Raw genomic sequence first — 27813 nt, 5'->3', positions numbered from 1 at the left:
CCCTTGATTATACGGGAATGGACGGAGCAGGCTTATTTTAAAAGGACAGCACAAATACAGAATGCTATACCTTTAAAATACTTCTTAAAATTTTAAGCTGGGTTAAATCAAAAGAGGCACTTAAATAGGACATTGTGAATCACGAAGCTGATACCAAATTTATAAAAAGAGGATTAGTTAATGCTCCTTTCCATATTAAACAGCTTCTAAGAAACGCAAGCTTCTTTTTTATATATATATAAAAAAGGATAGCACCTAGCACTAACAAATCAAATAGCTTTGCAGATATTAATAATTCACTCCCATAATTTCTTGTGCTTTATTCATTGCATCATCTGAAGAAGGTGCAGGAAGGGGAGAGATGGGGTAGGAATGCTTTCAGCCCCCTCCAGACATTCTTTTTTGGGTGAATTCACAATGATTTGTGCTCATGATGGGATCGGGCCCATCTTAAGCCTATACTTCGAGCCTGCTTTCAAAAATGTTTGTGCCTACAAAGATTTTGGGGCAAACATGCTGCTTCACTTCCAATCAGTGCATGTTCTGTAGCTTCCGGTTGAAATTGTGTAGCTTTTTACACATTCTGGCTCATTTTTTTTGTCCCTAGGAAGAGAGATTGACTATTAAAACCACTCTGGAAATTGTAGCTTTGTGGCGGGAATCAGAGTCTCCTAACAACACTCAGCACAAACAAACTACAATTTCCAGAATTCTTTTGGGGAAGACTGTTAAAAGGGCATGATAGTATTTTAAAGGTATAGTGCAAATGGGGCCAAAGTCTAACTAAGCTTTGTGCAAGCATATCAGGATGAATGCTCGATTAACAGGTTTCTGGTGGAGCCCTAAAACAGCACACAACAGTGTCCCCTTAGGCAATATCAATGCTATGTAAAGCCAGGCATGAAACAAAATGTGCAACATGCAACTTGATAGGAGCAATTCTCATTACACCTGGTGCAGTTAACCTTTGCTATATTCCTTAAGAATACGGGATACATTGCCTCAACTTTCAGTTTCAAAGCCAAAATGAGACTGCCTTCAAAGTACTATCAGACAGCTGCAAACTGCCTAGCTAGGAGTTTTCTAGAGCCACGTAGTACCTCATTTTGAGCCGATTAGAGACGTATCTGAAGCTGTGTGCACAGCCTTAGAAGGTAGATGTTATGGGATGGATGAGTATCCACATCACCGCTTTTTGTTATTATTGCAAGGGTTGGCTCTGCTCCAGGTTGCACTCTTTGCTTGCCTGTAGGGTTAACTTGAAGAATTTTAACACTAATTTTGGAATTGACACATTGGTGAAGTTAGATGCAGTGTTCCAATTTGCTTCTCTTTCAATTCCCCACTTTCATAGGCTACCAATGTGCCACAATATGCACACTGATGAAATCACAAAGCAAAAAAGAAATCTTGAGGTATTTCATGGAGGGATGTATAAAGGCACTGTTTTCTGTACCAGAAAGTTCTTGGATAAAGTTGCACCAAAGTTCTTCTAGATTTAAGATCACCATTTAGGAATGTAGCTATTATGACCCAGAGACCTTGTATACACAATGGAGGACACACACACACACACACACACAGAGAGAGAGAGAGAGAGAGAGAGAGAGAGAGAGAGAGAGCCAATCACAGACAGAGTCAACTAATGGTAGTTTTGGCCATATTGTCCTTCCTGCTGAGTTCTACAAGGGCAGCAGTGCTAAATCTGAGAAGGAGGAAGGTGGCAGTCAGTGCCACTTACTGGACGGGTGGCAAGTAAGAAAGCAGGCAGGTGGGGGACTGGCTGAGGGTAGACTGGGGTTGGTGGGGCAGTGCCCCATTCAGCCTAATGGCCCAGCCTCCACTGCACTTATAGATACAGATGACGGCCAATTAAAAAAAGAAGTGACAAACTTAAAGACACCCACCATTTGGGATCATGCCTGAAAGAAACAATTTGGCAATTGGAATATTTCCAGGAAACAGAAATCCAAGGGCTCCTCCAGAGGATCTGATGATTGAGCATTCATCCTGGTTTGCTTATTTGGAGGGTAGACTGTACCTGGTCTTTACTGAGCAGTCATCCAGATTTGCTTATTAACCCCACACTTTTCAGTGCACGTACCCCATCACTTTCCTAATCGCAAAAAGATTGTTGGGTTTTTTTTTTTTTAAGTGGATTTGTTGCACTAGGACAACAAAGTGCTTTAAGGCCCCTCCAGCCATCCTTTTTATGGTACATTCATTATGATTTGTGCTCCTGATGGTATCAGGGTAGTTATACATGCTCCTGTATTCAGTACTGCAAAAGATTTGGCATGGTCATTAGCAATTGGTGCATGGCCCATAGTTTTCTGCTGAAATCCCATAACTTTTCATACCACAAACATTGTGTCTCTGTGTGTTTTGGTCCTGTTTTTGTTGTGCTATAGTGTTAGGGTGCCCTAGCAACATGGTGAATTAAATTTATTTTGTGATGTAGCTGTAAACACTTTCTGATGATGCTGGATGCCAGCATTCGCATGTTTTTTTCATGGGACCGAGCAAAGGTTTAGCACCGCAACCACAGCTTGAACATACGAACATAAGGAGAGCCCATTGGATCAGGCCAGTGGCCCATCTAGTCCAGCATCCTGTTCTCACAGTGGCCAACCAGATGTTCATGGGAAGACCGCAAGCAGTATCTGAGCACAACAGCATTCTCCCCATCTGCAGTTTCCAGCAACAGGTATTCAGAAACATACTGCCTCAGACCTTGGAGGCAGAGCACAGCCATCATGGCTAGTAGCCATTCCATGTATTTGTCTAATCCTCTTTTAAAAACATCCAAGTTGGTGACCATCGCTGCCTCCTGTGGAAGTGAATTCTGCAGTTAAAATATGCGCTTTGTGAAGTTCTTTTTTTTTTGTCTGTCCTGAATCTTTCAACATTCAGTTTCATTGTATGTCCATGAGTTCCACAATTCAGGAAAAAACAACTTATTCATAAAAACTTGAAATATAAAAATGACAGTATGGTGGCGTGGCATCATAGGACAAATAACTTAAGCATGGGGGAGGGGAAGAGAGAGAAGCTTGAACTGTTGTGCTCCTCCCCCCTGTTGATGCTGCATACCGGCATTCCTGTTTCCTCTGCAAATGAGCATGGCTTAGCACAGCAACAGCAGCTTAAACATACAAATTAAAGTGTGGTGGCCTGGTATCATAACCTCAGAATGGCACACCATTACTTGTGCTCACAGGGGAAAAGACAGGGTGGATCAGAGTTAGTAGGAATATGACCAATGGAATGGGCAAAGTTAAAAATGTGGATTCAATAAAGTAGAAGCATTAGAGAAGAACAACTGCTAAAGCGGAATGATGTGTGGATGGTCCCATATTAATCTGCTTCAAATGCACTATTAATGCATCAATGGCATGTTGCTGCACACCCCTGCAATTAAACAGCAGTCTTCATCCACTTTAATTGTGCAGACCTACACAGTTAATTCCACTGTGATTAATGGTATGGGCTCGAATCTCTCCTGCAAAATACCAACAGTTTGGGGGCACCTTGAATTTTTAAAAATGGTTTGTCAAGACGTAGCTTTGTGGGCATGCATGCTGTCTGCTTATGGAGGAACAAATGCTGGTCTCACTGTCCGCCTGTCTGTTGGTATGTTTCTTTATTGCACAACAGTGTATATCTATAAATAAATAGATACCCCCTCCCACACAAAAAACCCACCGTAAGCCTCCAGGAGCTCTCTCATCACAAGGAAACTGACCCCTCCACCATCATCCTGCCTGAGGACGGGGTTGGGTATGAAATGGTATCATTAGGTGATTAAACTGACAAACCCCCAAAGGTTAAGATTTTGAAGGGATGACAATTTCTGAAGATGATGGTCTCATCAAACCCCTAGAGGTTGTTTCATATAAAATTAAATAGAACCAGGCCCGTAAACATTGCTCAAGTGAAGCAACTCATTAGGGAAAACAAAAACAAATTTCCTTGTATTGCTCTGGGAGAAAATGTTGCAAAGCTTTGAAGCTTGTCAGCAGGTGGAAAAGGCTGTCAATTGGTAGAATTAGGGTGTTTTTTTCTGTTGTTCTTTAGATCTTCTGGCTACTGAAGCAAGAGATTATGAAGAAATTGATTTGGCAGGTCTGAAAACCTCTGGGAAAGATTCAGTAGAGCTATCTGGGCTGGAATGTAATTGGAAAGATGTAATTGGAAAGATGTGGTGGTGCTTTGCTGAACCATCTGAAAGTCTTTTCCTTTCTCATGATCAAGCAACACATTTGATTGTCTGGGATGTTGCCATGTGCTTCTTGTATATTTCGGTTAGAAATGAGCATGGAAAATTATGTACTTCAAGACAATGTTTACTTATTCATTTCCAGGTTTTGCCTTTTTTAAAAATCGTCCTGCAGAGAAGCAACTAGGAGTGACGACTTCCGGTGTAAGATTTCCAGTGTAAGATTTCAGCCTTGAATAGCTCTCCACTTTTTTCCTCATTTGGTAAGCTTTGACTCAACTACAGTCGGACAGAAATAAATCAAAACAACTCCTACAGCTTGCAGCTTTTACTGAATCCCATTAGGAGTGAATTACGACTGGTACAAGGACATAATTAACAAAGATGCCGGGCTGGTAAGAATCCCCTCCTCCATTTCTTTGAGTTAAAGTCTGCTTTACCACAAACAGTGAGCCAGAGGGTGCAACTTAACAACTTGTTTAAACTGTCCATCTCAAACTGCGTATCTCAACCTGTTCAATTGTAGCGGCATTCTTATAACATATTAGCAGTTGGCAGATTGCTAATACCCACCACAGACTGAACTTTTTATCAGTTGTCATGGTGCTTTCACGACAAGCAACTAAGGCCCTGGGTGTAACTATTCTTACAGGCATCACTCCTTCGAGATTGAAAAAGCAGACACAAGCAAAAATCTCTTCATATTTCCCTAAGAAAAGGGACTATAAGGTTGATAGTTCTCTTGTGGAACGTAATAACACAGAAATAACAAATTATGAATCTCCTTGCCTAGATCTGTCCGTGAATTACACCAAAAATGACCTGTATTTATATGACAGACCTTTTCAGGGAGTGGACTTAGCTACAGAAATCGCCCAAGCAGAAAACTCACAAATGTCTTTGCCAAGAACCTTGCCTGGGCTAAGGAACGGTTCCACTCCTATTCTATCTGCCTTTCCACAGAACAGTGAGATTAAAGATGCTTTCCCCTCACCTGACCGAGATGTGACTGCCTTAGATTCGTGCCAACTCCCTGAAGGCTCCTTACCAACTTTTACCCCACCCAGGCCTAGTAATTAGATAAGCACTGGATTTACCTCTCCTACACAAAACCAAGTGAGTAGAAAAGAAGAAGGTAACCAAAGATGGCGGTTTAGTTAGACACTAAACGCAGAGCTCCGCTTCTTAGTATCCTTTATCATTTTAAAGCCTCCATTTGAAGGTTAGTAAACTACTATGTCTCAGCCGAGATCCTTTATTAACTATATATTACCAGAGACTCGGAAAATAACCTTTTTTGTGTGATCTGAGACATCATCTCCTCTTCCCCCGCTAATTAATGACTGACAACAGGCCCCAAGCCATCTGAGACCTCTGAAGACGGAGCCCACTAAGAACAAACTGCTTTTGGCTGGAATCGTGAGTGCATTTTACAAGTCCCTTAAATGGTTCAAACACGGAAAAGGTGTTATGAACAAGATCAAAGCTCTCAAAAGACTCCTGATATGTCTGGAAAAAGGGACTCCCAACTCAAAATCACAAACTTTTTTTTACTAAGTCAAGAGGACAAAACAAAAAATAAAGAACTATGTACAGCAGGGAAACCTTTCAACATACCCCTAAAGGAATATCACTGCCCCGGACTGGAAACAGCCAACAAAGAAATCACTATGACTGAAAACGCGGAGGAACTTCAAAGTTTGGAGCATGAAACAATCATGGAGTCCCCACTTGATCAGATCCTACCTTCCAACTCGGCGCAGACCTCCGAGCTTGCGTTGCTGCTGACTCCTGCTCCCTCTGTGGATAGACCATTACAATCAACTTCAAGTGCCACTCTTGATTATTTTATTGCAGTCCTTGATAATCAGAACCTGTCTTTTACACATCCTCACCATTCTTCAGCTCGCCCCACAGAGACCATAGATAATAAAGAAATCGAGCAATTAGGCTAAAAACTCTTGCTAACAGGCCAAAAGTGTCTACAGCTACAATTGGCAATTGCTGCCAAGGAAACCAAGAACATCAAAGCCCTTTTAGATGAAGCAGTTGGGCTATTAAAATCTCAAACGGAAGAACTGGTTAAACTCCACCCCTTTTTACACAGCCTCTTGAATTCTCACAATTTAACAACCATGACGAAGACTTCAAAGAACAAGAACCCCCGTTCGGTACTTAAAAGGAAAAAATTAAGATGTACTAAAAATTATAAATCTTCAAGAAGTGAGCTGCTAAATTTCCAGAAACTTTTTAATCGACTTCACCGAATCATTAAGGACCAGCAAACAGAACTACAAATGACGAAAATGACTATCTCTCCGCCAGAATTACAGATCCCTGAACCAGGGAGAATATCCTGCGCAACTCAAACGGAAACTCTGCTCGAATATACGACTTGTTTGAATATGTCAGTTATGCCCCCTGCTTTCAACTTGAAGGATAAAAGCGAGAATTACTCCATAAAGGACAAAAATCTCCGCCCAGGGACAAAATCGGAACACTGGCTCCTGAAACACAGTCCCAATAAACTTGTTATACTGAACCTGCCAATCCCCAGAATCAAAGAAAATGAAACTAAAAGGAAACAAAGAATCTGCAACGCCCTCCAGTCGCTAGGTCTGAAAGTGCTCTGGCCTAGCGATATACTGAATGTGGAGAACTTGTATAATTCGTCTATGAATACATCTATTTTATTAACTCTAGTATCTTCTGATGTTACTGCCCGAATAATTGCAAATAAACCTTTTTTTAGCTCCCGAGGAATAATTGTTCAAAGGCATTTTACAAATTTAGCAAAACCCTTACCTCTACTCATTAAAAGAAAAACGCCATCGATAAACTCTCCTTTACAAAATGAAAATGGGGATTTCCCTCTGACAGAGGAAACTATACCTCTAAATCTTGGAACTTTGGCCTCATATCCAAATCAGATCCCCTCTCTCAGTCTACTTCACCAAAATATCATCTCCTCGTCAGTAGGGCTTTCCATTTCAACGAACGAGAAATCCTATCCAACCTCCTTAATACAAGAAGAATCAAGCCTTGAATTATTGAACTTTACTTCTGCTGACCTTATCACATTAGACACGGTAAGTTCCTCTCTGCTCTCTGTCCCTTCTACTGAGTCGACCATATTACCTGTTAATATAGAAACCATTAAGATGGACCAAGAAAAAACTTTTGACTTTTCATGCGAGGGTGAGGAGGAATTAACAAACTGTTTTCACACGTTCACCGATCTCGAACAGACTATGGTAATTAACAAACTGCAGAATCTTTTAACAAATCTTAGGAACAAAAGGACAGGCTCTGGTTTTTTGGAGGATTTCGAACTGGGATCTCCTCCCAGTGGCTTGCCTCCATTTTCAAAAACTGTATCAAATGTATCCCCACACTATTCAAATGTATGTATACCCAGCTCAAGTTGTGAGATAATAGTACACGAAAATTCTGAGTTAGACTGACAAACTCTTTTCCTACCACCTAAAACCCTGACTCTGCCCTCTATTAAAGAAACCAACTTTAACTTAACCTCAGAGGGTGAGCTCCCCCTTTATGAGAGGGAAATAAATGGGAATAAGAAATTTAATCAACTTAAAATTGTTTCTTGGAATGTTGCTGGCTGGGTATCCAAACTAAATTGCCCAGAATGTGTAGAATTTCTGAGATCGCTAGATGTAATATGCATCCAAGAAACTTGGTGCTTAAACAACATAGCCCTGCATAGCTTTGAGACTGTAGAATTATCGGCTAAACCAGCACTAACCAGAGGTAGAGCTAAGGCTGGATTAGCAATCTTGATCTCTTCTAAATTAGATGTTAAAATTACAAAATTAAACTCCTGCGATGATTTTGCAATAGCAGCCCTATTAGAGACAAATACCCTATCGATCGTAATAATAAATATATACATTCCACCCTCCACTCTTAAGAATACCACTACCTCTATTTGGAACTATTTGGAAAACTATATCATAAATTTAGAACAAAAATATCCAAAGGCCCATTTATTAATCATGGGAGATATGAATGCAAGAATAGGTCCAAACAATGATATTCTGGCCTTATCCCCCTTATGGGGCGACATTGACAATGATGATCTAAAGCCACAATATAACAGAAGTTCCAAGGATCAGAAGATTAATTATGCTGGGATATGTTTAACTCAACTGGCAGCGCGACTAAACCTTGAGATACTTAACGGAAATGAGGGGGTAGATAATTTTGCAGAATATACTTTTATTTCCGGGCGCGGAAGTAGTGTGGTCGATTACATGCTGACACCTCCTACTTTATTACCATACATTAACAACTTTCCAGTGGGGGATAGGCTAGAAAGCGATCACCTCCCCCTATTACTCAATCTTTCTTTAACTGACAAGCATGATCCCCTTGCAAAATCTCCTAGAGAAAATCTAGCTTCTCCAATATATTATAGGAGAGCATATTGGAATCCCAGTACTAGCAATAAAATTGAGAGATTCCTAGTCTCCTCACAAGCTTCTACACTAAGGAACCGTATAATGGAATCAAATACAATCTCAGAAAGTTTAATAGATTATTCTTCATTATCCTTAGCCCTAGAAAATCTTTTGAAGTTGTCTAATCAACTGTGCCAACCAATCTCTGTAAAATACCCCAGTTGGTTTGATAAAGAGTGTAAAGATGCCAAGCAGATTTTAAGAGGAATATATTACATCTACAGAGAGGCAGATGGTAAGACACTCCCTCCTGAATACTACTCCGCAAAAAGAAATTATAAAAGGGTAATCACTCTTAAAAAGAGACTGGCACAACAGGATAATTGGAAGGCGCTAATAAATGCGTCGTTAAATAATGACTCTAGGATCAAATGCGCCCTCACAATGTAATATTTCTCCTGAATTATGGGAGCACCACTTTTCTACACAGTTTTCAAATTATAAAAACAAGTCCCACAGTTCTACTTTCCTAGTGGACATTTGTACTTTACCAGATTGGCCTCCGGTCGAACAAGATGAAATAGTCCTTTTGATCAATAATCTTAAAAAAGGAAAAGCCCCGGGAATTGATGCAATCCTCCCAGAAATGTTAATAAAAAATATTCAGTGGTGGGCCCCATTACTTACATCCCTTTTTACACAAATAAATTCGACAGGAAAAATTCCATCAAATTGGCTTGAAGCAGTGATTATACCAATATACAAAAAAGGGGACAGGGATGATCCTGCAAATTATAGACCCATTAGTCTCCTTTCTGTTGTGGGCAAGGTATATGCCAGCCTTTTAAATGTAAGACTTCAATCCTGGTTAGAAGAGGAACACATTTTAGGCAGAGAACAAGCAGGTTTTTGCAAAAATAGATCTACCATTGACCACTGCCTAATCTTAAGCTTTTTGGCAGAAAAATACATGCATGGCACAAATAGGGGCCTAAATGTTGCTTACATGGACCTTAGGATGGCCTTTGACTCAGTCCCAAGAGATCTACTTTGGGCAAAATTAAATGCGACCTCAATGGATAAAAGACTGCTACTCCTGATAAGACAACTATATAATTGTACTTCATTAAGGGTGAGATATGGAATAAACGGAAATCTAACTAAATCTATTCCTGTAAACATAGGGGTTCACCAAGGCTGTGTTTTGGCTCCCTCTTTATTCAATCTCTTCCTCAATGATTTAAGTAATGAATGCCATAATGAAAACCTGCATTCTCCTAAAATAGCAGGAGTGAGTTGCCCCATGCTTCTCTATGCAGACGACACGGTACTGATGTCTTTTTCCGAAATCGGTCTCAAGCGCCTCCTTCAAATTTTTATAAATTATTGTGAAAAAAATTATCTCTCTATTAACTTTAACAAATCTAAGGTAATGGTTTTCTCCAAAAAGAGACCGAATACACAATGGAAAATAAAGGACAAAATGTTTGAACAGGTCAAAAAGTATAAATACCTTGGAATTATATTTTGCTCTACACTTTCCTGGACCTCCCATATCCGGGCTGCAATACAAGCTGCTTATAACACCATTAGAGTTACAATCAGATTTTTTCATACCAAAGGTGGCCGTTTTATTCCCGCTGCACTAACAATTTTTTAAACCAAAATCCTCTCACAATTGTTATATGGTATCCCAATTTGGATTTTAAATTTCCACAATAAAATAGAAACATTACTCTCAAGCTTCCTCCGTTCTATTTTTGGACTTCCAAAATGTGCCTCTCCTGCTGGCCTTCGCCTAGAGGCCGGAATCTCCTCAATAGAATGTACAGCCTGGATACAGGCCTATAGGTTTTGGCTTAAAATAGCTTATTCTGAGCCCCATTTAGGGCTCTTGCACCTAATTTGGAAAGATCCTTTCGAAAGTACATGGACCAAAACCTTTAGTGGGAAGCTAAAATACCTAGGCCTGTCTCTTGAACTATTATCATCTTGGAACCTAGCGATGGCTAAGTCTACCATCATCCAACGATTAAAGGATATTGACCAACAATATCTAATCTCAAAGGCCCACACATCGTGCTCCCCAATGCACTTTAATTTAAGTTTCCGTTTTCCGTCTTCAGCAATATATCTAGAAGAGTTAACCTCCTCACACTATAGATTTCTGTTCTCTCGTGCCAGATTCAACTGTCTACCATCAGCTCTCTTAACGGGTCATTATCAAGGTATCCCGCTAGAAAGACGCTACTGTATTTGTAATCAGAATTTACCTGAAACCCTGGAACATGTCCTACTTAACTGTGAGATATACAATGTTCCAAGAGTTAAATTAATTCTACCATCCATTTCTACCTTTTCTGATAGAACACCAGAATGGATTGTTCACTTTCTTTTGTCCGATAAAGACAAAACTCTAACAGAACTAGTTGCCAAATTTCTCTATGTATCACAATCCATACATAAAAACCAGGTTCGAATTATGCACTCTTGATTTAATGACTTATTTTAATTCTCTGTTCTTGACAAATTGCTAGACGAAGAATTTTGCCTATTAGCTTAAAACTGAACTTTGGCTTATTTCTATCTTGTTTTACTTTTAATTCTATTACTGTTAAATGTACTTACCTGTATATTTAAATTGTATATAACCAGCTCGGGTCTATGACAGTAATAAATAAATAATAATAATAATAATGATCTACACCAAAAAAAAAGAAAAGAAAAGAAGAAGACAATGTACATCTTTATAAATGGGAACCATCTTTACAGCTGCTGACAAATGAGCTTGTACTAATCAAACATTTTCTATCAGAATGCTACTCCCTTCTGACCCTTATAGCAGAACTCCATAAATCAGCTCCCTGGAAATCAGGATGCGAGGGAATCCATGTTGGTACTCAGACCTTGTCAACATGTAACATAGCTTCCCCTTCTCCAAAAATAATACAGGAAACTTCCAAGAGTAAAACTGGGAAGCGGAAGAGAAGAGCGAAGGCCCAGAAGAAGTCAACAAACTTGGGGACTTTTGGGAAAAAGAGGAAGAAAAACATCTCAACACACTACAGGAAAATGAATTTAAAAAAACTTTTAAATATTTTAGAAGCATCTCCCCAGGCCCCTACTCAGCCGGTGGTTCAAACTAAGCTTACATCTAGATCTACAATGGCCTGTCATTTCATTGATCATTCTGAGCCTGATATCTTACCATCTCAACCACCCACTGGGCCCAATCTCCCACCTTCATCTTCAAGAGATGCACCACGAGACCAAACAGAGCACTCGTCTTCTGGATATAATATCCAAGATCCATGGCAACACGTCTTCAACTTTGACCCACTAATGCAGGAAGAGGTATGCTATTCCCCTCTCCCAATCAATCAACTAAAATGGGACCTCAGTTTAAGTTGCTGCAAACTGGTGTTTTCCAACTTTCCAAAACCAAATGGCTTGCTCTCTTTTCACCAACATAAAATGCACTTACAGGAGGTGATGAGAGCTATTGCCCCAGTATGTGGACTGATACAAGATATTAAAGGCATTGTCTATTTATTTTACAACTATCTGAATGCAAGAGCAGTGGTAACGTTTGAGTCTCGGACCTCTTTAATGTGGATTTATGCGGAGAAAGATAATTTTTTCCATGCAGGTTTACCTATAAGTAAACTATTTATCAATCAGAAACCCATTCAACTTTTTAGTAAAACCTTGAAGCACAAATTAAAAAGAAAAAAGTCATGGAATTCTCCTAGATGCTTGGCAGAACCTTTGTTTTCCAGATACTCGGCGCCCCGGGAATCACACTCTTGTTTGCCTATATCGCCTTCTTTAACTTTTGCCCCCACTCCAGAAGAGCTGGAACTTATAAACTCGTACCATTCTCTACCCAAAAGATCTCAGAGAGAGATTCTTGACCGTCTGACGTCGCTAAGAACCACTCTATCCCTGGCAATTTGCCCTAAAGATGAGACGAACACCTTGTCTAAGGCCCAGGAACAAATATTGGAAAGGCCAGCCTCCAAGGAAAATACTCTCCATCAGAATTCGCCCAATTCTTTGGCAAATTCTACGGATTGTCTGCCAAGGTCTTGCACTTATTGTTCAACAAATAACTCTGATCTTGGACAGATTCCCTCAAAAACCACTTTTTCTAATGCCCTCCATAAACCACTAATGGCAGGCCTCGACTGGGAAAGATCTAGATTCTTAGGACCAGAAGAATTGGGTCATACCCAAAACGGTTATCCCGATGCAGATACCTTGGAGGTGTTCCCGAGAATCCTCCCGGAAAGATCTGGTGCTATATTCCTGGACAAAAATGGCGTGCTAAACCAGATCACAGAATGCAACTGACAATCTTTATCTGTTAATGATTTTTTCATCAGGTGCTTCTCAGGGGAGATAGAAGAGCGTTCTGAGCCAGCTTGGGGTCAAGCGGTCACTAAATTAGATCGGATTAACCTCCTAACATGGAACATTGCGGGATGGGCATCTAAATTAAATTATCCTGGGTTTTGTGAATTTCTGCAGACACATGATATTGTGTGTGTACAGGAAACCTGGTCTAGGCAAAAAATCTATGTTAATGGCTTTACGGTTATAGATCTTATAGCCCAACCCTCAACGGGGAAAGGTATACCAAGGGCGGGCTTGGCAATCTTGGTTTCCACTTCTTTAAAAGTGAACATTAAAGAGCTCCCATCATGTGGAAGTATTGCAATTGAGGCTCTAATCGAGTTCAAATCCTTCTCTTTTCTTTTAATTAACGTTTACATTCCACCCACAACTAATAAGCGTGATACTGTGCACTACTGGGAAAATCTGGAAAAAATGCTAGTTGAAATGGAAGCCTTATATCCTCGGGCATACCCAATTGTGGTAGGTGATTTTAATGCTTGAATCGGCCCGAATAATAGTGCCCTTTTTTATCCAAACTATGGGATGGAATAGATATAGATAATCTTATCTTTAGCTATGATAGAATCTCTAAGGATGTAAATGTTAATTATGCGGGTATCTGTTTGGTTCTACTTGTGGCCCGTTTAAATTTATTGATTCTCAACGGCCACACAAAAACTGACAAAATTGCAGAATTCACTTACATCTCCAGACAAGGAAGTAGTGTGGTGGATTATGTGCTTATTTCTCCATCTCTTCTTGATCTAATTACCAATTTTTCTGTTGGGGATAGGTCAGAAAGTGACCATCTACCTTTAACCTTTACCCTGCGAAGTTCTGAGGCAGTGCATCTTGAAATAAATCCCTTATATGGCTCCCAGCCAGATGATACTTTTTATAAGAGACCTTTTTGGTCAGAGGTGCTTGCAAAAAAGGTGATCAGGTATTCAGACTCCCCCTTCATAACAAACCTCGGAGCCCAGATGGCTGATGCCAAAATAATCTCGACAGGCCTTCATGCCTACTCTATCTTGATATCTGCTTTGACATCAGCTCTGAGACCATCATCCCTTTCAGCACGAGCACTCAGATCTAAAACTGCTTGCTGGTATGACAGGGAATGTTACGAGACAAAAAATCAACTGAGAGCACTATATAAAAGATATAGGAAAGACAATGCAAGCACATTGCCATCCAAATATTACCTTGTGAAAAGGAAATATAAAGCACTGATCGCTACAAAAAAGTGACGAGCTATCCATGAGAACTGGAAGATTCTAAGAAATGCCTCTCTAAATAACAATTCCAAGCTCTTTTGGTCCTTGGTAACAGGAGACTTGGGCTCTTCCTCCACCTCCCAGTGCAACATCTCACCAGCCATATGGGAACAATACTTTTCTGTTATGTTCGCCAATACGCCTGATTATCCTTCATATAGGATATCCACAGTAGACATAAGTACGCTGCCAGTATTGTGCAGACAGAGGTGGCTGCACTGATCAAATCCCTAAAAACTAATAAGGCTCCGGGGATTGACCTTGTCCCACCCGAGCTGCTGATAGCACGCATAGATTGGTGGGCACCTATGCTGGCCAACCTTTTTACATTGATTAATCAAACGGGCAAGTTTCCACAAACATGGTTGGAAGCGGTAGTCATTCCCGTATATAAAAAAGGTGATAGAAACGACCCTACTAATTATAGGCCTATCATTCTCTTGTCTGTAGTAGGGAAAATTTACGCAGGTATTCTAAATACAAGACTGAATTTCTGGATCGAAGAGGAGAATATTCTAGGACGCGAGCAGGCCGGTTTTAGGAAGGGCAGATCCACTATTGATCACTGCCTGGTGCTGAGACACCTGGCGGAGAAGTATACAGGCAATTTTGGCAACGGTTTATATGTGGCCTTTATTGACCTCAGGACTGCCTTTGATTTCATCCCCAGAGAACTTCTATGGGCTAAACTATCTCAGTCATCAATAGATACAAGACTCTTATTTTTGATTGGATGCCTATACCAGTCCACAACCCTTAGGGTACGTTGTGGCATGGATGGCAGTCTGACAAACGCCATTCTAGCCACTAAAGGGGTCTGGCAGGATTGTATCCTTGCCCCTGCTCTCTTCAACCTCTTTCTAAACGATCTAAGTAAATGTTGCTCGGATGACTCCTTCCACCCCCCTAAACTCGTCGACGTAAAGTGCCCATTATTACTATACGCAGATGACGCTGTATTGATGTCCTTTTCGAAAGTGGGACTAAAACGCCTTTTGTGAGCTTTTATGTCATACTGTGATAAAAATTGGCTCACCATTAACTTTAACAAGACAAAAATTATGTTTTTTTCTTGCCACTCTGTGACACACCCTTGGGTAATAAACGGCCAAAAGATTGATCAGGTCAAACAGTTTAGGTATCTAGGGATCTTGTTTTGCGCTTCTCTCTCTTGGTCCCAACATATTAAAATTGCAGTTCAAACTGCTTATAATACGGCTAAGGCCCTTCTCCAGTTTTTCTTTACCCAGGGTGGCCAATATAGCCCAGTGGCCCTTCAAATCTTTAAATCTAAAATCCTACCCCAACTTCTATACGGTATCCCAATATGGGTTTCTGATTTCAATGCCAAGGTGGAATCGACGCTCTCATTCTTTCTGCGTTCCATATTTAGAATGCCTCGATGTGCCTCGGCAGCTGGTCTTCGACTGGAAACGGGATTAAACCCGATTGAGTGTACTGCATGGTTATGTGCGTTTAAATATTGGACCAAAATTGCTTATGCCAACCATTCTTCAGGTTATTTACACTTAATTTGGAATGATCCATTCTCTAGTACTTGGTCCAAAACTTTCATTGAGAAATTTAAGTTGCTCGGTTTATCATTAGACTTGTTTTCCTCTATGAGTTATGACTTGGCTAACCATATCATAGGCCAGCGTGTTAAGGACATAGCCCTCCAATATTCAATGGCCTCTGCTTGTAAAACTTGTTCTTCTCCCCATTTTGGAATAAGCTTCCTATTCCCTAAATCTGCAACTTACCTAGAAAATCTGACCATCCCGAGTTTCCGCCATTTGTTTGCTAGGGCTAGATTTAACTGCCTCCCCTCGGCGCTCTTAGAAGGCCGTTTTCAAAGAATCCCATATGAGAAATGTTTTTGTATTTGTAATAAGGGAGAGATTGAAACAATTGATCATGTTCTTCTTATTTGTGATCTATACAAGAATCCTTGTACTAGATTTAATGTACCACGTATCGAAGCTTTCCCAGGTAGGTCCTTAAAGTGGCTAACAAACTATCTTTTGTCCAACTCGGACAAGAGTGTTACTGAATCAGTTGCCCAGTTTCTAGTAGTAGCCCAGAATATACGTAAAAATAGTACTTAATAAATTTTAACATCATTTTGCTGATGATTTTGTAATATTTGTTTTTAAAGTGTTGATCTAATCAATTGTATAATGGGTCTATGACCGTATAATAAAATTTGATTTGATTTGATTTGAACTAGGAGTGAGCTGAAATTCCTTACCTTAGGTTTTGTCCATAAAGAACAGAGGATAGCTATGTGTCTAACTTTCTAGAGTGTCCTCTATTGAAGAGCTGTCCAGTCCAAGGCCACATCTGCACTATACATTTAAAACATTATGATACCACTTTAAAAATCATATTAATTCCCAAAGAATCCTGGGAACTGCAGTTTGTTAAGGATGCTGAGAGTTGTTAGGGGATGCCTCTTCCCCTCACAGAGCCGTAATTCCCAGAGTTCCCTGGGAAGAGGGATTGATTGTTAAACCACACTGGGAATTACAGCTTTGAATTCCTGGACAACAGATTGAGCAGGCCCACAGCTCACCTGGTCACAGGCTTGTACCCTGTTATTGGGAGTTGCATTGTATTTCCCTGTAAATTATTGTAATTCTAAATGTGCATCTATAAGACTTGCCTTATCCCTTATAAACCTAGCAAGTCACTGTGTTCTGCAGGAGAGTTTCTCCTTAGGGTCCCAAAAATATTAGAAGGCCCCTCCACACAGGAACTCAGAGCATAGCTTTCAGTGTGGCTGCCCCTGTTGTATGGAACAGCATCCCTGCTGGGATGTGACAGGCACCCACTCTCTGCAGTTTCCAGAAACAATTGAAAACATTTCCCAGCAGGATGAAAAGGTCTCTGTCAAGGGTGTCTACCCTATTTTATTTTTAAATTTATCTGCTCTTGTTTTCTTTTCTGTTTTGACTGTTTTAGCTGTTCTTATGGTATGCTTGTATACCACGAGGCCCATGTAAATGGTGGTTCATAAATTAATGAATAATGTAATAATCTAAGCATATGCAAATGTCATGCAAATCTGCAAATTTTCTCTTGGAGGGGGTCATGCATTTCCTCTTCCCTGGAAATGTGCAAGTCCTCCCAGCTGCAGAGATTTTCAGCACTCATCATTAACCCTTTCACTTTGATTCAGTGCTATTTCTTAAAAATGCATACTGAAAGTTCTCTTCTAACCCTACTGAGAAGCTAAATAAGGGGGAAAGGGAGAAACAGCTGTACAAACATTTTGTTGCAACCCAGCCTGCATATACATTGACAGCCATACTACTGAAGGCATAAAGTTACTGAGCAGCCCCCTGCCCTGCTGAGTCCTTAGTGAGCCCAACAGTCACTGAATAAATGGCTGTCCATATGGAACTGAAATAATGGCCTGTTGTGGTGGGGACCCTGGATCATATGTCATCCTGCTGAAGTGTCATGTTAAACTTTTGGCATGCAAAAATGAGGAGGGATCATTTGAAATTCCAGGAGCCTGCCAGGCGCCTGGGAGAATAACAAATCACTGGTGGTGTCCACCAGGCCTCTTGTGCATCCAACCAAAAATGTTGCTTTAAAAAACAAACACTGCCTTTTCAGAAGAAATCCTGATTTCAATCTAAAGAAGACCAATTAAACTATAAATAATGGGAATAGCATGACCCAGAGGAGCATAAGCAAGACAATTCTGTCTGGAATTTATCCAGAGGAGGCTCAGGGCAGCTTTAGACTAGTAAGAACTATCAGGGTTTGCTTTAAAAAAAGAGAGAGTAATTTTCTTTCTTAGGAAAGAACACTGGAAGCTTAAAGTTATTTGCAATGTGTTTATGTATAACGATAAATAAATCTGTTTATGTATAACCCAGTAGACAGTCCTAGCCTTAAAAGCAACATCAGTTCTCCCAAAAGCAAATAGCATGCCCATGGACCGTTTCCTCCCCTTTCCCATTCTCAAGGCTTTTTCTTGACTTCAGCTGCAATATCAAGATCTATCTCCTTTGCCAGTTTCATTCAAAACTGCCAAACTATTTCTTGCTTGCCACACACACAAAAGGCCTTATCCACCCGTTCTCAGATAGTGGGCTTCCCAAGCTCACTGGGTTTCCTAAGGAGGCGAGAGACTCCCAAACAGAAACAAAAGTGAGGGCAGCACAGGGGCAGTATCCAGGGTCAGTCCAAAGTCAGAGTCCAGAGTCCAAGGGGGTCAGGCAAGAATCAAGGTCCAGGCAATCTGGGGTCAGAAACCAAGCCATCAGTAAGCAACTCAGGCCAGGGGCAAGGCAAGAGACAGGTCCAGGGTCCACAGGCAATCATTAGATGAGTCAGGTACAGAGCTGGTGTATAGACATTGTCCCAGCAGCCTTAGCCCTTGGGCTTTTATGCTGGAGCTTCTGAACCACACTCCAAACCTCAGCCGACTCCCATTGATCACCTGCAGCCAGACCTTTACTCCAGAGGACTCTGGGCCTATAGACAGGTACTCTTGTGGATGAGCCAGGTCTCCAGCTGTCATCAGAGGCAACTCCTCTCCCTTGGGCTCAGAGGCTGTTCAGCCTCAATGTCAGAGGTTGAACGTGCCCTGGGTGCAGATGGCCCATCCTGGGCCTCATCACAGGATCTTGGCCCCTCACCCTCAGATGGAGCCTGAGCCAGGGCTAGGTCCAAAACCGGACCCTTTTGGTCTTCCTCTAATGAGGAATCCTCTGATGAAGACTCTCCTGGCTGGGACCTGATTTGTGTGACTTGAATTACTAGGTTGAAGAATACCAGTGGCAAGAAGTTAATCTATTCAAAAGCCTAGCGAAAGAGTCATCTGATCCATAAAAAGGAGTATTTACATGCTATGTTCAACAATTGTACAATCTGTGTACCGTATAGTTGAGCTGTACACACTCGTATAGTTATTCACATGTAGCAAGTGTACAGTCTGTGTATCTGCCTATATAATAGTTGAGCTCTACAGTTATGCAGACAAGTGCCCATTTTCACTCATATATTCTTTTTTATGCACACTTTCCCCTAACGTATGCATTTTTGTAAACATTGGTTGGTGAACTGCATTGCAAAATTTGAATAAGTGTGAATTTTGAAGGACAGCTGTGTTTCTGTTCTCATATTGTTTCGGAAAGTGTGAATTTGATAAATTCAGCTTGAAATGTGAATCTGAATAGAAATTCTTGCCCATCCCTAATAGTTATACTTGTAAGGTGATTGTATTTGCTCCTGTTGCTATTGTAGCCAGGGCTTGGAAAAGTTTTTTTTTTAAACTACAACTCCCATCAGCCCCAGCCATCATGGCCACTGGACTGGGCTGATGGGAGTTGTAGTTCAAAAAAGTAACTTTTCCAAGCTCTGATTGTAGCTTACTGGCCATTTTCTTGATTGTGTGTATCTCACTGGCTGCTTTGGTAAGCTCTTTTGGGGCCATGTGGTGGGACATAATGAAATGTAAAAAAGTGGAGCACCCAGGCAACATTCCCATTTCCTGCTGACTGGCCCTGTCACCTGCTATTTAGAGGTCTGTTGCTTTTGTCTAATCATGATTAGTCATCATGGGACACAAGTTGATGAGGGTAGATGTTGACCACCTGGTTACAGTGGTAGCTGGTGGCCCCAATGTCAGTGGGGCAGTGGACTCTGCTCCAGGTTTAATCTGAATTCTTGAGGAGCTGCACCTTTGCAACATGTTCAACAACTCCTTGAAAATTCAGACTAAAACCCAGAGTGGATTCCACTGCCCCACTGGCATGAAGCCACCAGCCACCACTAGGTGGTTGTGGTTATGAACAGATTATACTTGATCATTCAAGGAACTTAATGTGGATGTGCTGGGCAGGAGATCAAGACTCCCTTGCCAACTATCTGTGCAGCTAAAGGGAGGATTAACACCATGGGCAATATTATCTTAAACCATTGGGAGCTCCCCTAATATATAGGAACGAAGCCACGGAGGCCACTTCATGCTGCAGTTGCAGGTGTTTTGCACTAGAGGGCACTGAAGAATAAGGCCCATTAGGCCTATAATCAGGCCCTCCATGGCGCAGAGTGGTAAGCAGCGGTAACACAGCCAAAGCTCTGCTCACAGCTGGAGTTTGATTCCAACAGAAGGAGGAAGTCAAATCTCTGGTAAAAGGGGTCGAGGTCCACTCAGCCTTCCATCCATCCGTGGTCAGTAAAATGAGTACCCGGCATATGCTGGGGGGTAAAGAAAGGCCAGGGAAGGAACTGGCAATCCCACCCCATATATACGGTCTGCCTAGTAAGACGTCACCCTAAGAGTCAGAAACGACTCGCACTACAAGTGTGGGGACACCTTTACCTTTTAGGCCTATAATCAGGACTGTTTGTTTTGCTGAAATAAGACATAAAACGAAACTCAACCCGAGGCGGGAGGCTTTGCAAATAAAGACAATTGCCTATTTCCATCTCACAAACTATCTTACTGTGAGGGGTTCTGTAGCAAAATCTGCTGCCTTGGAGCAGAGGAGAGGAGAATCCCTTCATCTCTGTGTTTTTAATACATTCTGCAGAACACTTGTGGCATGTGATCGTTCCCAAGGGAAAGACGCTTCCCATTAAAGGAGGATTTAATAATATGTGATTTATCTATAAACTCAACCTGCATTTTGTGGAGTCCAGGTGGGGGGAAAACACAGCACATTAAAAAACTATATATAACATAGCTCTAGGAAAGCCTTCCATTTTCAGATCCCTTTGGTGAGTCATAAATGGATAAAACATTCCACATTTGATGGGTTTCTAGCTAATAGTACTTGACTGGAGGAAGTTCAAGGCATAAAGAAAAGGAAAGGAAAAGCTCTTGATGTGGTCTCCCTGATTTCTTATGAAGGTATGTTTTCCCAACCCTAAGATGTGTGTTATGTCAAGATTTTGCATAATTAATGGAGAATTTAGTAGAGAAGGAAGGGGTTGGGTGGGTGCCTGTAATCTTCAGGAATGGTCCTTGCCAAAAGTGGGAAGGGCCTTCTCTCTGGGGACCTCACATGCTGGGATTCCATAGAAAGAGCCATTTTCTTTTGTCTCCACTTGTCCTAAAATAGGATAGCCCAGACCTTTAGCACCTGGCTCTCTCGTTGGCAGATCTACAGCATTTAAGTTATAAATAGCATACAGGAACACAGGGTTGTATCCAACTAAGTTCTGTTCAGAGCAGACCCACTGAAATGAATGAACCTACATCTATTCAAGTCCTATCTGGATATGTCAAAGACTGAACCCGAGGCCTTCTACATGCAGAGCAGGTGCTCTGCTACTGAGCTACAGCAGCTCTTTCCCAATCATTGGGAACATAGGAAGCTGCCATAACCTGAGTCAACCCATCTAGTTCAGTTTTCTCTACACCAGCAGTGGGGAACCTATGGTGCTCCTGATGTTGCTGAACTACAACTCCCAGAAGTCATAGCAAACATAACCAATGGCCAGGGATTATAGGAGTTGTCATTTGGCAACATCTAGAGGGCAAAGGGTTTCCCATACTACATTCACTGGCTTTCCAGGTTTCAGGCAGAGGTTTCTTCCAGCTCTGCCTGTTCTCTACCACTGAGTCACAACCTTTCCTTAATACAAATAGTGCATAAGTGGGAGAAAGATCCTATCAGGCAGAAGACCTGCTCCCCCACACCGGATCCCCAGCAAGAGACCCTGCACCATCAGCTGCCTTGAGGCAGAGCTCCCAACAGGTGTGATGAAAAACGCTGCAGCCATAACCATGGCATGCCACATGGACCATTTCAGGAATGGGTAGAGCACATAGAGAATGCAACCCTCTCTTCCTTTTCCAGGGTTTCTACATCGATGGAGCACCAAAGGCACTTACCTCTTAATTCTCCCAGATCCAGCGTCTTCCCTAGTTGCTCTAGTAAATCAGCCCTGGCTGCATTCTTTTTGTGCTTTTTCCCATCATAGTGTTGCTGTGCCATCATCGGGTTATTAAACCAAGCTGCGCACAGCTGGCAGTACCTGTCGGAGTCTCTTCTCTGGTGGGGCACAGACACCACTGGGGAGCTGTCCACGTGCGGCTGCTTTAGGTTGGCCTCTGCAGGAGAAAGCAAGAAGGAACGATGCTTATGCAGCCAGTCACAAAGGTTTCTGCCCAGGGACGGGGGAGAGATTTGACTCAGTTCACGTTTAAAGGTGAACTTTGCACTTTCTAAGACAATATGAGAATGGAAACACAGCCATCCTTCAAAATTTGGACTTCCCTGTAAAATTGCTTGCAAATTTTACATTTGTACATTGATCAAAATATGTACATTGATCAAAAGTGCATCCAAAACAGGCGTATTGGGAGAAATTCACACTAAAACGCTGAAGAATTTTCATGTCGAGTTTGTTTTTCAGAAATTGCAAATTGCTCCAGAAATGTGGAGAACCGCATTTAAGATTTGAAAAATTTGAAATGGAAATTATCACATTCTTCCAACCCTACTTCTGTGCTATCAGAACTTGGGACAGGCTTCCAAGAACAGAGGTCTAGCACAGGGAATATGTAAGGCTCCACAAGCGCCATACATTTAAAGCACTATGATACCATCTTAACCAGTCATGGCTTCCTCCAAAGAATCCTGAGAACTGTCCTTTAAATGTGCCGAGAGTTGTTAGGAGACCCCTACTCTCCTCACCGAGCTACAGTCCTCAGAGTGGTTTAACAATCAATCCAACTTCTCAAAGAACACTGGGATCTGTAGCTTTGCGAGTGGAACAAGGGTCTCCTAATAACTCTCAGCACCCTTCACAAACTACTGTTCCTAGGATTTTGGGGGTGGCATGGGGGAAGCCATGATTGTTAAAGCAGTATCATAGGGTTTAAAATGAATAGAGCAGATGTAGCCTTGGACTGGACAGCCCTTCAATAGAGGGCTCTCCTCTAGAACGTTAGGGGTGTAGTCATCCGGGGTCTCGGGGGGGTTAGACCCCTTACTTTTTTGGGAGCAGGATCTCAGCAGGGTCCCTATGTCTCCAGCATCCTACAAGCCAATTAGCATGAAAGGGGAGTGTGTTAGCCACTGAGAAGAGTCTTCTAACATGCTTCCTCTTGGTTGCCAGGCCCGGCCTCCAAGGGGACTTCTGTATCTTTAAAAGTTGTGCAGGGGGAAGGGAGAATTCCACCTTGTGGTTTTTCCCATTACAGTTTTGCAAGAACATCTGCACTTGGCTGACTTTCTCTTCTCCTAAAGATACAGGATCAGTCTCAGGCCCTGAAGCTGGCAACCCTAGTCCCTAGGAGCCAATAAGCATGAAAAAGGAGAATGTTAACTACTGAAAAGTGTCTTGTCAGTGACTGACTCACCTCCTTTCACTCTGATTGGCTACAATCAGCAGGAAAGGACAATGAAGCATGTTAAGACTCTTCTCAGTGGCTAACACACTCCCCTTTCATGTTGAATTGCTCATAGGATGCTGGAGACATAATGACCCTGCTCCCCAAAAAGTAAGGGTTCTAAGACCCCCTGAGACCCTGGACAACTACCACCACTGGTTATCTCTCTTAGTTCACCCTTTAGCAATAAGCCCCCAATCCTGCTCCACTCATTATAATAACTGCAGAATAAACTCCTCCTTCTTACTGCAGGCAAACAAACATGCTTCTTTATTGCTGGCTGGGTAGAGGACATGACTGAAACTGAACGTGAAAAGCAGAGCAAAGGAAAGTCGAAGGGGTGGAGTCTAACTCTAGCTCAAAATACAAAATTCTAATATTTAATTCTACTATACAGCCTGTTGTTTTTTTCAGGATCACTTAAGTAATTACAGGCTGAAGTTGATCATGAAAAATCCAGCCTCAGTTAGGAAAACTCTTGAGTGAACAGACTTTGGGGGGCTCTTCCAGATGAAGCTTTTGTTGTGCACTTGCATGGAATTGTTCAAAGGCTCCTATTCTTAAATTGTTTCGGTTCTTAAAACAAGCAATCATTCTTTAAATGGAGGTTGTCATTGTCTGTTATGCCACAAATTAAAAAGGAGACAATTTCCACCCCAAAAAACCATGGAGGAGGGGTGAAGCACAGGTCCAGCAGGTAGTGTCCCCTTCCCCCCCCCAAAGCTACAGAGCCGTTCTGAGGCCTGAGCACATAGCTTCAGATGACAATAGAGGAAACGCCCTGCTAGATCAGAACAAAGGCCATTTCATCCACCATCCTGGCCAAAATAAATAAATAAATAAAAATCAGAGCAGCTCAGTAGAAAGACATGAAGGTAAGAGCTCTCCCTCCCTCCCTCCCTCCCTCTCTCTGACACACACACACACACTCACTCTGTTGCTCCCCACAGCTGTTACTCACAGGTCTGTTGGCTCTGACCCTGGAGGCTACACAAAGCCACTCATTGATCTTTCCTCCTCCAAAAATTTGCATCACCCCCTTTTAAAGCAATCTCTGCGAGTGGTTATTATTGATGGCTGGATTAAATGTATACCCAGCCTTTCTTCCTGAAGGAGGAAGCTTCATTAGCTTGATACAGCATATCCTCCAGGGCAGGGAAACCTTTCCAGGCCAAGAGCTGCATTCCCTTCTGGGTAACCTTCCAGGGGTCTCATGCCAGAAGTGGGTGGGGCGAGAGGCAAGAGTGGGCAGAATGACAAATGTAAAATTTTGCCTTTGTGCAGTGGGCTAGTTTTTACACACACCTGGATCTTCCATTCAGGCAAGGAAAAGGCATTATCAGAGTTTGAGGGCACATTCCACCCGGGCAAAAACACTGAAAGAAGGTGCAAAGCAAGGCCAGTGAGGGGTGTGGCCTGGGGAGAGGACATGTGGCCTGGGAAAAGTCTTGAGGGCCAGATCGAGAGGCTTAGAGGGCCACATCTGGTCCCTGGGCCTGAGATTCCCCACCCTGATCTAGCCCAACCCACAATCCCACAATAGCATAGTACAGGCAGGCCCTGCTTATACGGCAGGTTCCGTTCTGGACCCCCGCAGTAAAATGGAAATCGCCGTAAAGCGGAACCCCATTGAGTATAATGGGGCGCGTTGTGCAAAAACGAAGCAAAATGCCGCAAAAGCAGCAAAATCGCTTTAAAACCGGGAATGAAAGCCACCGCATTAGCGGAATGCCAGGAAGTGAAGCACTGGGAAGCGGGGCCCTACTGTATAGGTAGTTCACTGAGGCTTAGTAGCACCTTCAGCCCACAAAGTTCCTGGTTCTCAAACTCACGAGGTCCCTGATAAATCTGAAACTGACTATGAACAGGTACATGATCTGGCCAATCAGCTTCCATCAAATATGACTTAAGTTACAGTGTCTAACACCCATGTAGTTGATGTTCTCAACAAACACCTTTCTTGGGAGAAGATTCAAACGGGTGCATTTTCAGCTTGACTCTGATACATCAAAGAAGGCATTCTGTCTGAACTTCAATGAGATTGCACCTAAAGAGAATGTCAAGGTGATGGAACCTTGATCATTTGACTCCACTGCGTCTTGGAGTTTGGGGGGGGGACGCAGCAACATATTCAACATGCAGAATCATGGCTTCACAAGGAAATGGAATCCTTCTTTCCTCTAGGACGGGAGTTGGGAATCTGTGACCCTCTAGATGTTGTTGGACTATGGCTCCCACCATCTAAGAACATTGGCCATAGTGGCTTGGGCTGATGAGGATTGATGTCCAACAGAATAATGTGTAACCATACTCATATCTTCCTTCCAAAAGAAAAAGAAAACACACATATTTTAAGGGACTTTGGATGACAGGTTTCCCCACACTCTCCATCCAATTATTATTATTTCCAAAGCCTCAATCCATGAAGCAACAAGGAAGAGAGGAATGATCTGTCCTACTGGTGAGACCAGCACTCATTAGGAAAATGAGGTCCTTGGAGTATTTAGCAGTGAAATGATGGGAACACTTTCTTCTCTGTGGCATCATTTGCTCTTCCCTTCCAATTACCTAACTTTATCCCTTAGTACTCAACTTCCCTACAGAGCAATGACCTTGTTGATTTGTTGCAGAACTGTTGTTGCTATGGTAGATCTACAAAGAGGAGGAGGAGGAGGGGAAGGAGAAAGGAAATACTAATTAATAAAATCATCCTACTGTTTGTCTTGGATCTGAACTCTTGGTCACACATCCAGCCGTGAGCAGCACTTAAACAGCATGGTGGTAGAAGCATGTTCCAGGGAGGAGCAGCCTTAAACAGCATGGTGAGCCCCCTCCCTTCTATCCCCCAGATAGCCTCCAGGATCTGGTTGCATGGAGGAGACTGGATCTGTATGGCTTCTCTAACTCAAAGATGGGGGGGGGGAGAGAATGATGTGATGAGCCTGGTTGCTGCATGATTGTGTGCATTTTGCTCCAGACGTTGTCTGCATGGTTTATTATTTATTGATTGCAATTATTTATATCCCACCTTTCAGGAGATAAATCCTTACAATTAAATTAAGTCACCCAAAGGACTGCCTTATTCCTTATACACCAGTTCATTTGGAGAAGCCCTCCTGGCTGTTCCGCAGATATCTCATCTTCATTTAGTGTGGGATTCAACTACATCTTGAAACTGATGGACATGATTTTAGTTAGGACCTTTAATTTCCATGGGTCTGCTGTGAGTAAAACCTACTTGAATACCAACCTTATTTTCTACATGAACTAATGTCTGCAGTGGCATGGCAGCAGGATTTTGGAATACTCTTCCTAGTGAAATCAAACAGGCACTTCCAGTTTTGATTATTTCATCGCTTGCTAAAAACTTTTTTGCTTCATCAAGCATTTTTAGAGAGTGAATTTGATTCATTGTTGGTGATTTGGGTCACATCTGCCCCATACATTGAAACAGTATGATACTACTTTAGACAGTCATGACTTCCCCCAAAGAATCCTGGGAACTGTAGTTTGCTAAGGGTGTTGTTAGGAGACCCTTATTCCCCCTGCAATTCCCAGAGCTACAACTCCCAGAGTTGTTTAACAACCAATCCCTCTTCCCAGGGAACTCTGGAACTGTAGCTCTGTGAGGGGAAGAGGGGAACAACTCCCTGTACCCTTTATAAACTCTAGTTCCTAGGATTCTTAGAGGGAAGCCATGACTGTTGAAGTCGTACAATACTGCTTCAACTCTATAGTGCAGATGGGGCCTTGTTCTGTATGTTATGATGTTATAATTTTATTACGTTTTAATGATGTTATTTAACACCCATGATATTCATCCTATGAGTTAATGCTTTATAGCGGAGGGACCCAGGAAGCTACCTTACACCATTGGTCCATCTAGTTCCGTATTTGCTACACAGACTGGGAGCAGCTCTCCAGGATTTCAGAACAGGAAGTCTTCCCCAGTCTCACCCGGAGATGCTGGGAACTGAACCTCAGACCTCCTGCATGCAAAGCACAGAGCTACTGCCCTTCCTGAACTATACTGCCACTGAGCATGGAGGTTCTATAAAGCCCTCATGGATAATGCCATGGGAGTAGAACTATCCCTTTCACTGGATTTGCCTGATCGTCATTTAAAGCCATTTC

At 42.1% G+C, this 27813-nt stretch overlaps 1 protein-coding gene across 1 annotated transcript in view; it reads right to left on the bottom strand.

Moving 5' to 3' along the window:
* ZMAT4 (zinc finger matrin-type 4) overlaps positions 1-27813 on the bottom strand; it is a 313481-nt gene that overhangs the window by 80637 nt on the left and 205031 nt on the right. The window contains exons 5-6 of the mRNA XM_061592776.1: positions 27587-27595; positions 22177-22395 (exon numbers count right to left, since the gene is read on the bottom strand). Coding sequence (XP_061448760.1) covers positions 22177-22395; positions 27587-27595 — 228 coding nt within the window. The remainder of the gene's footprint in view (positions 1-22176; positions 22396-27586; positions 27596-27813) is intronic.

The sequence above is a fragment of the Rhineura floridana genome, chromosome 12 (genome assembly GCF_030035675.1).
Source record: "Rhineura floridana isolate rRhiFlo1 chromosome 12, rRhiFlo1.hap2, whole genome shotgun sequence".
Taxonomy (NCBI): domain Eukaryota; kingdom Metazoa; phylum Chordata; class Lepidosauria; order Squamata; family Rhineuridae; genus Rhineura; species Rhineura floridana.
This window is presented reverse-complemented; position numbering and strand designations above follow the sequence as displayed.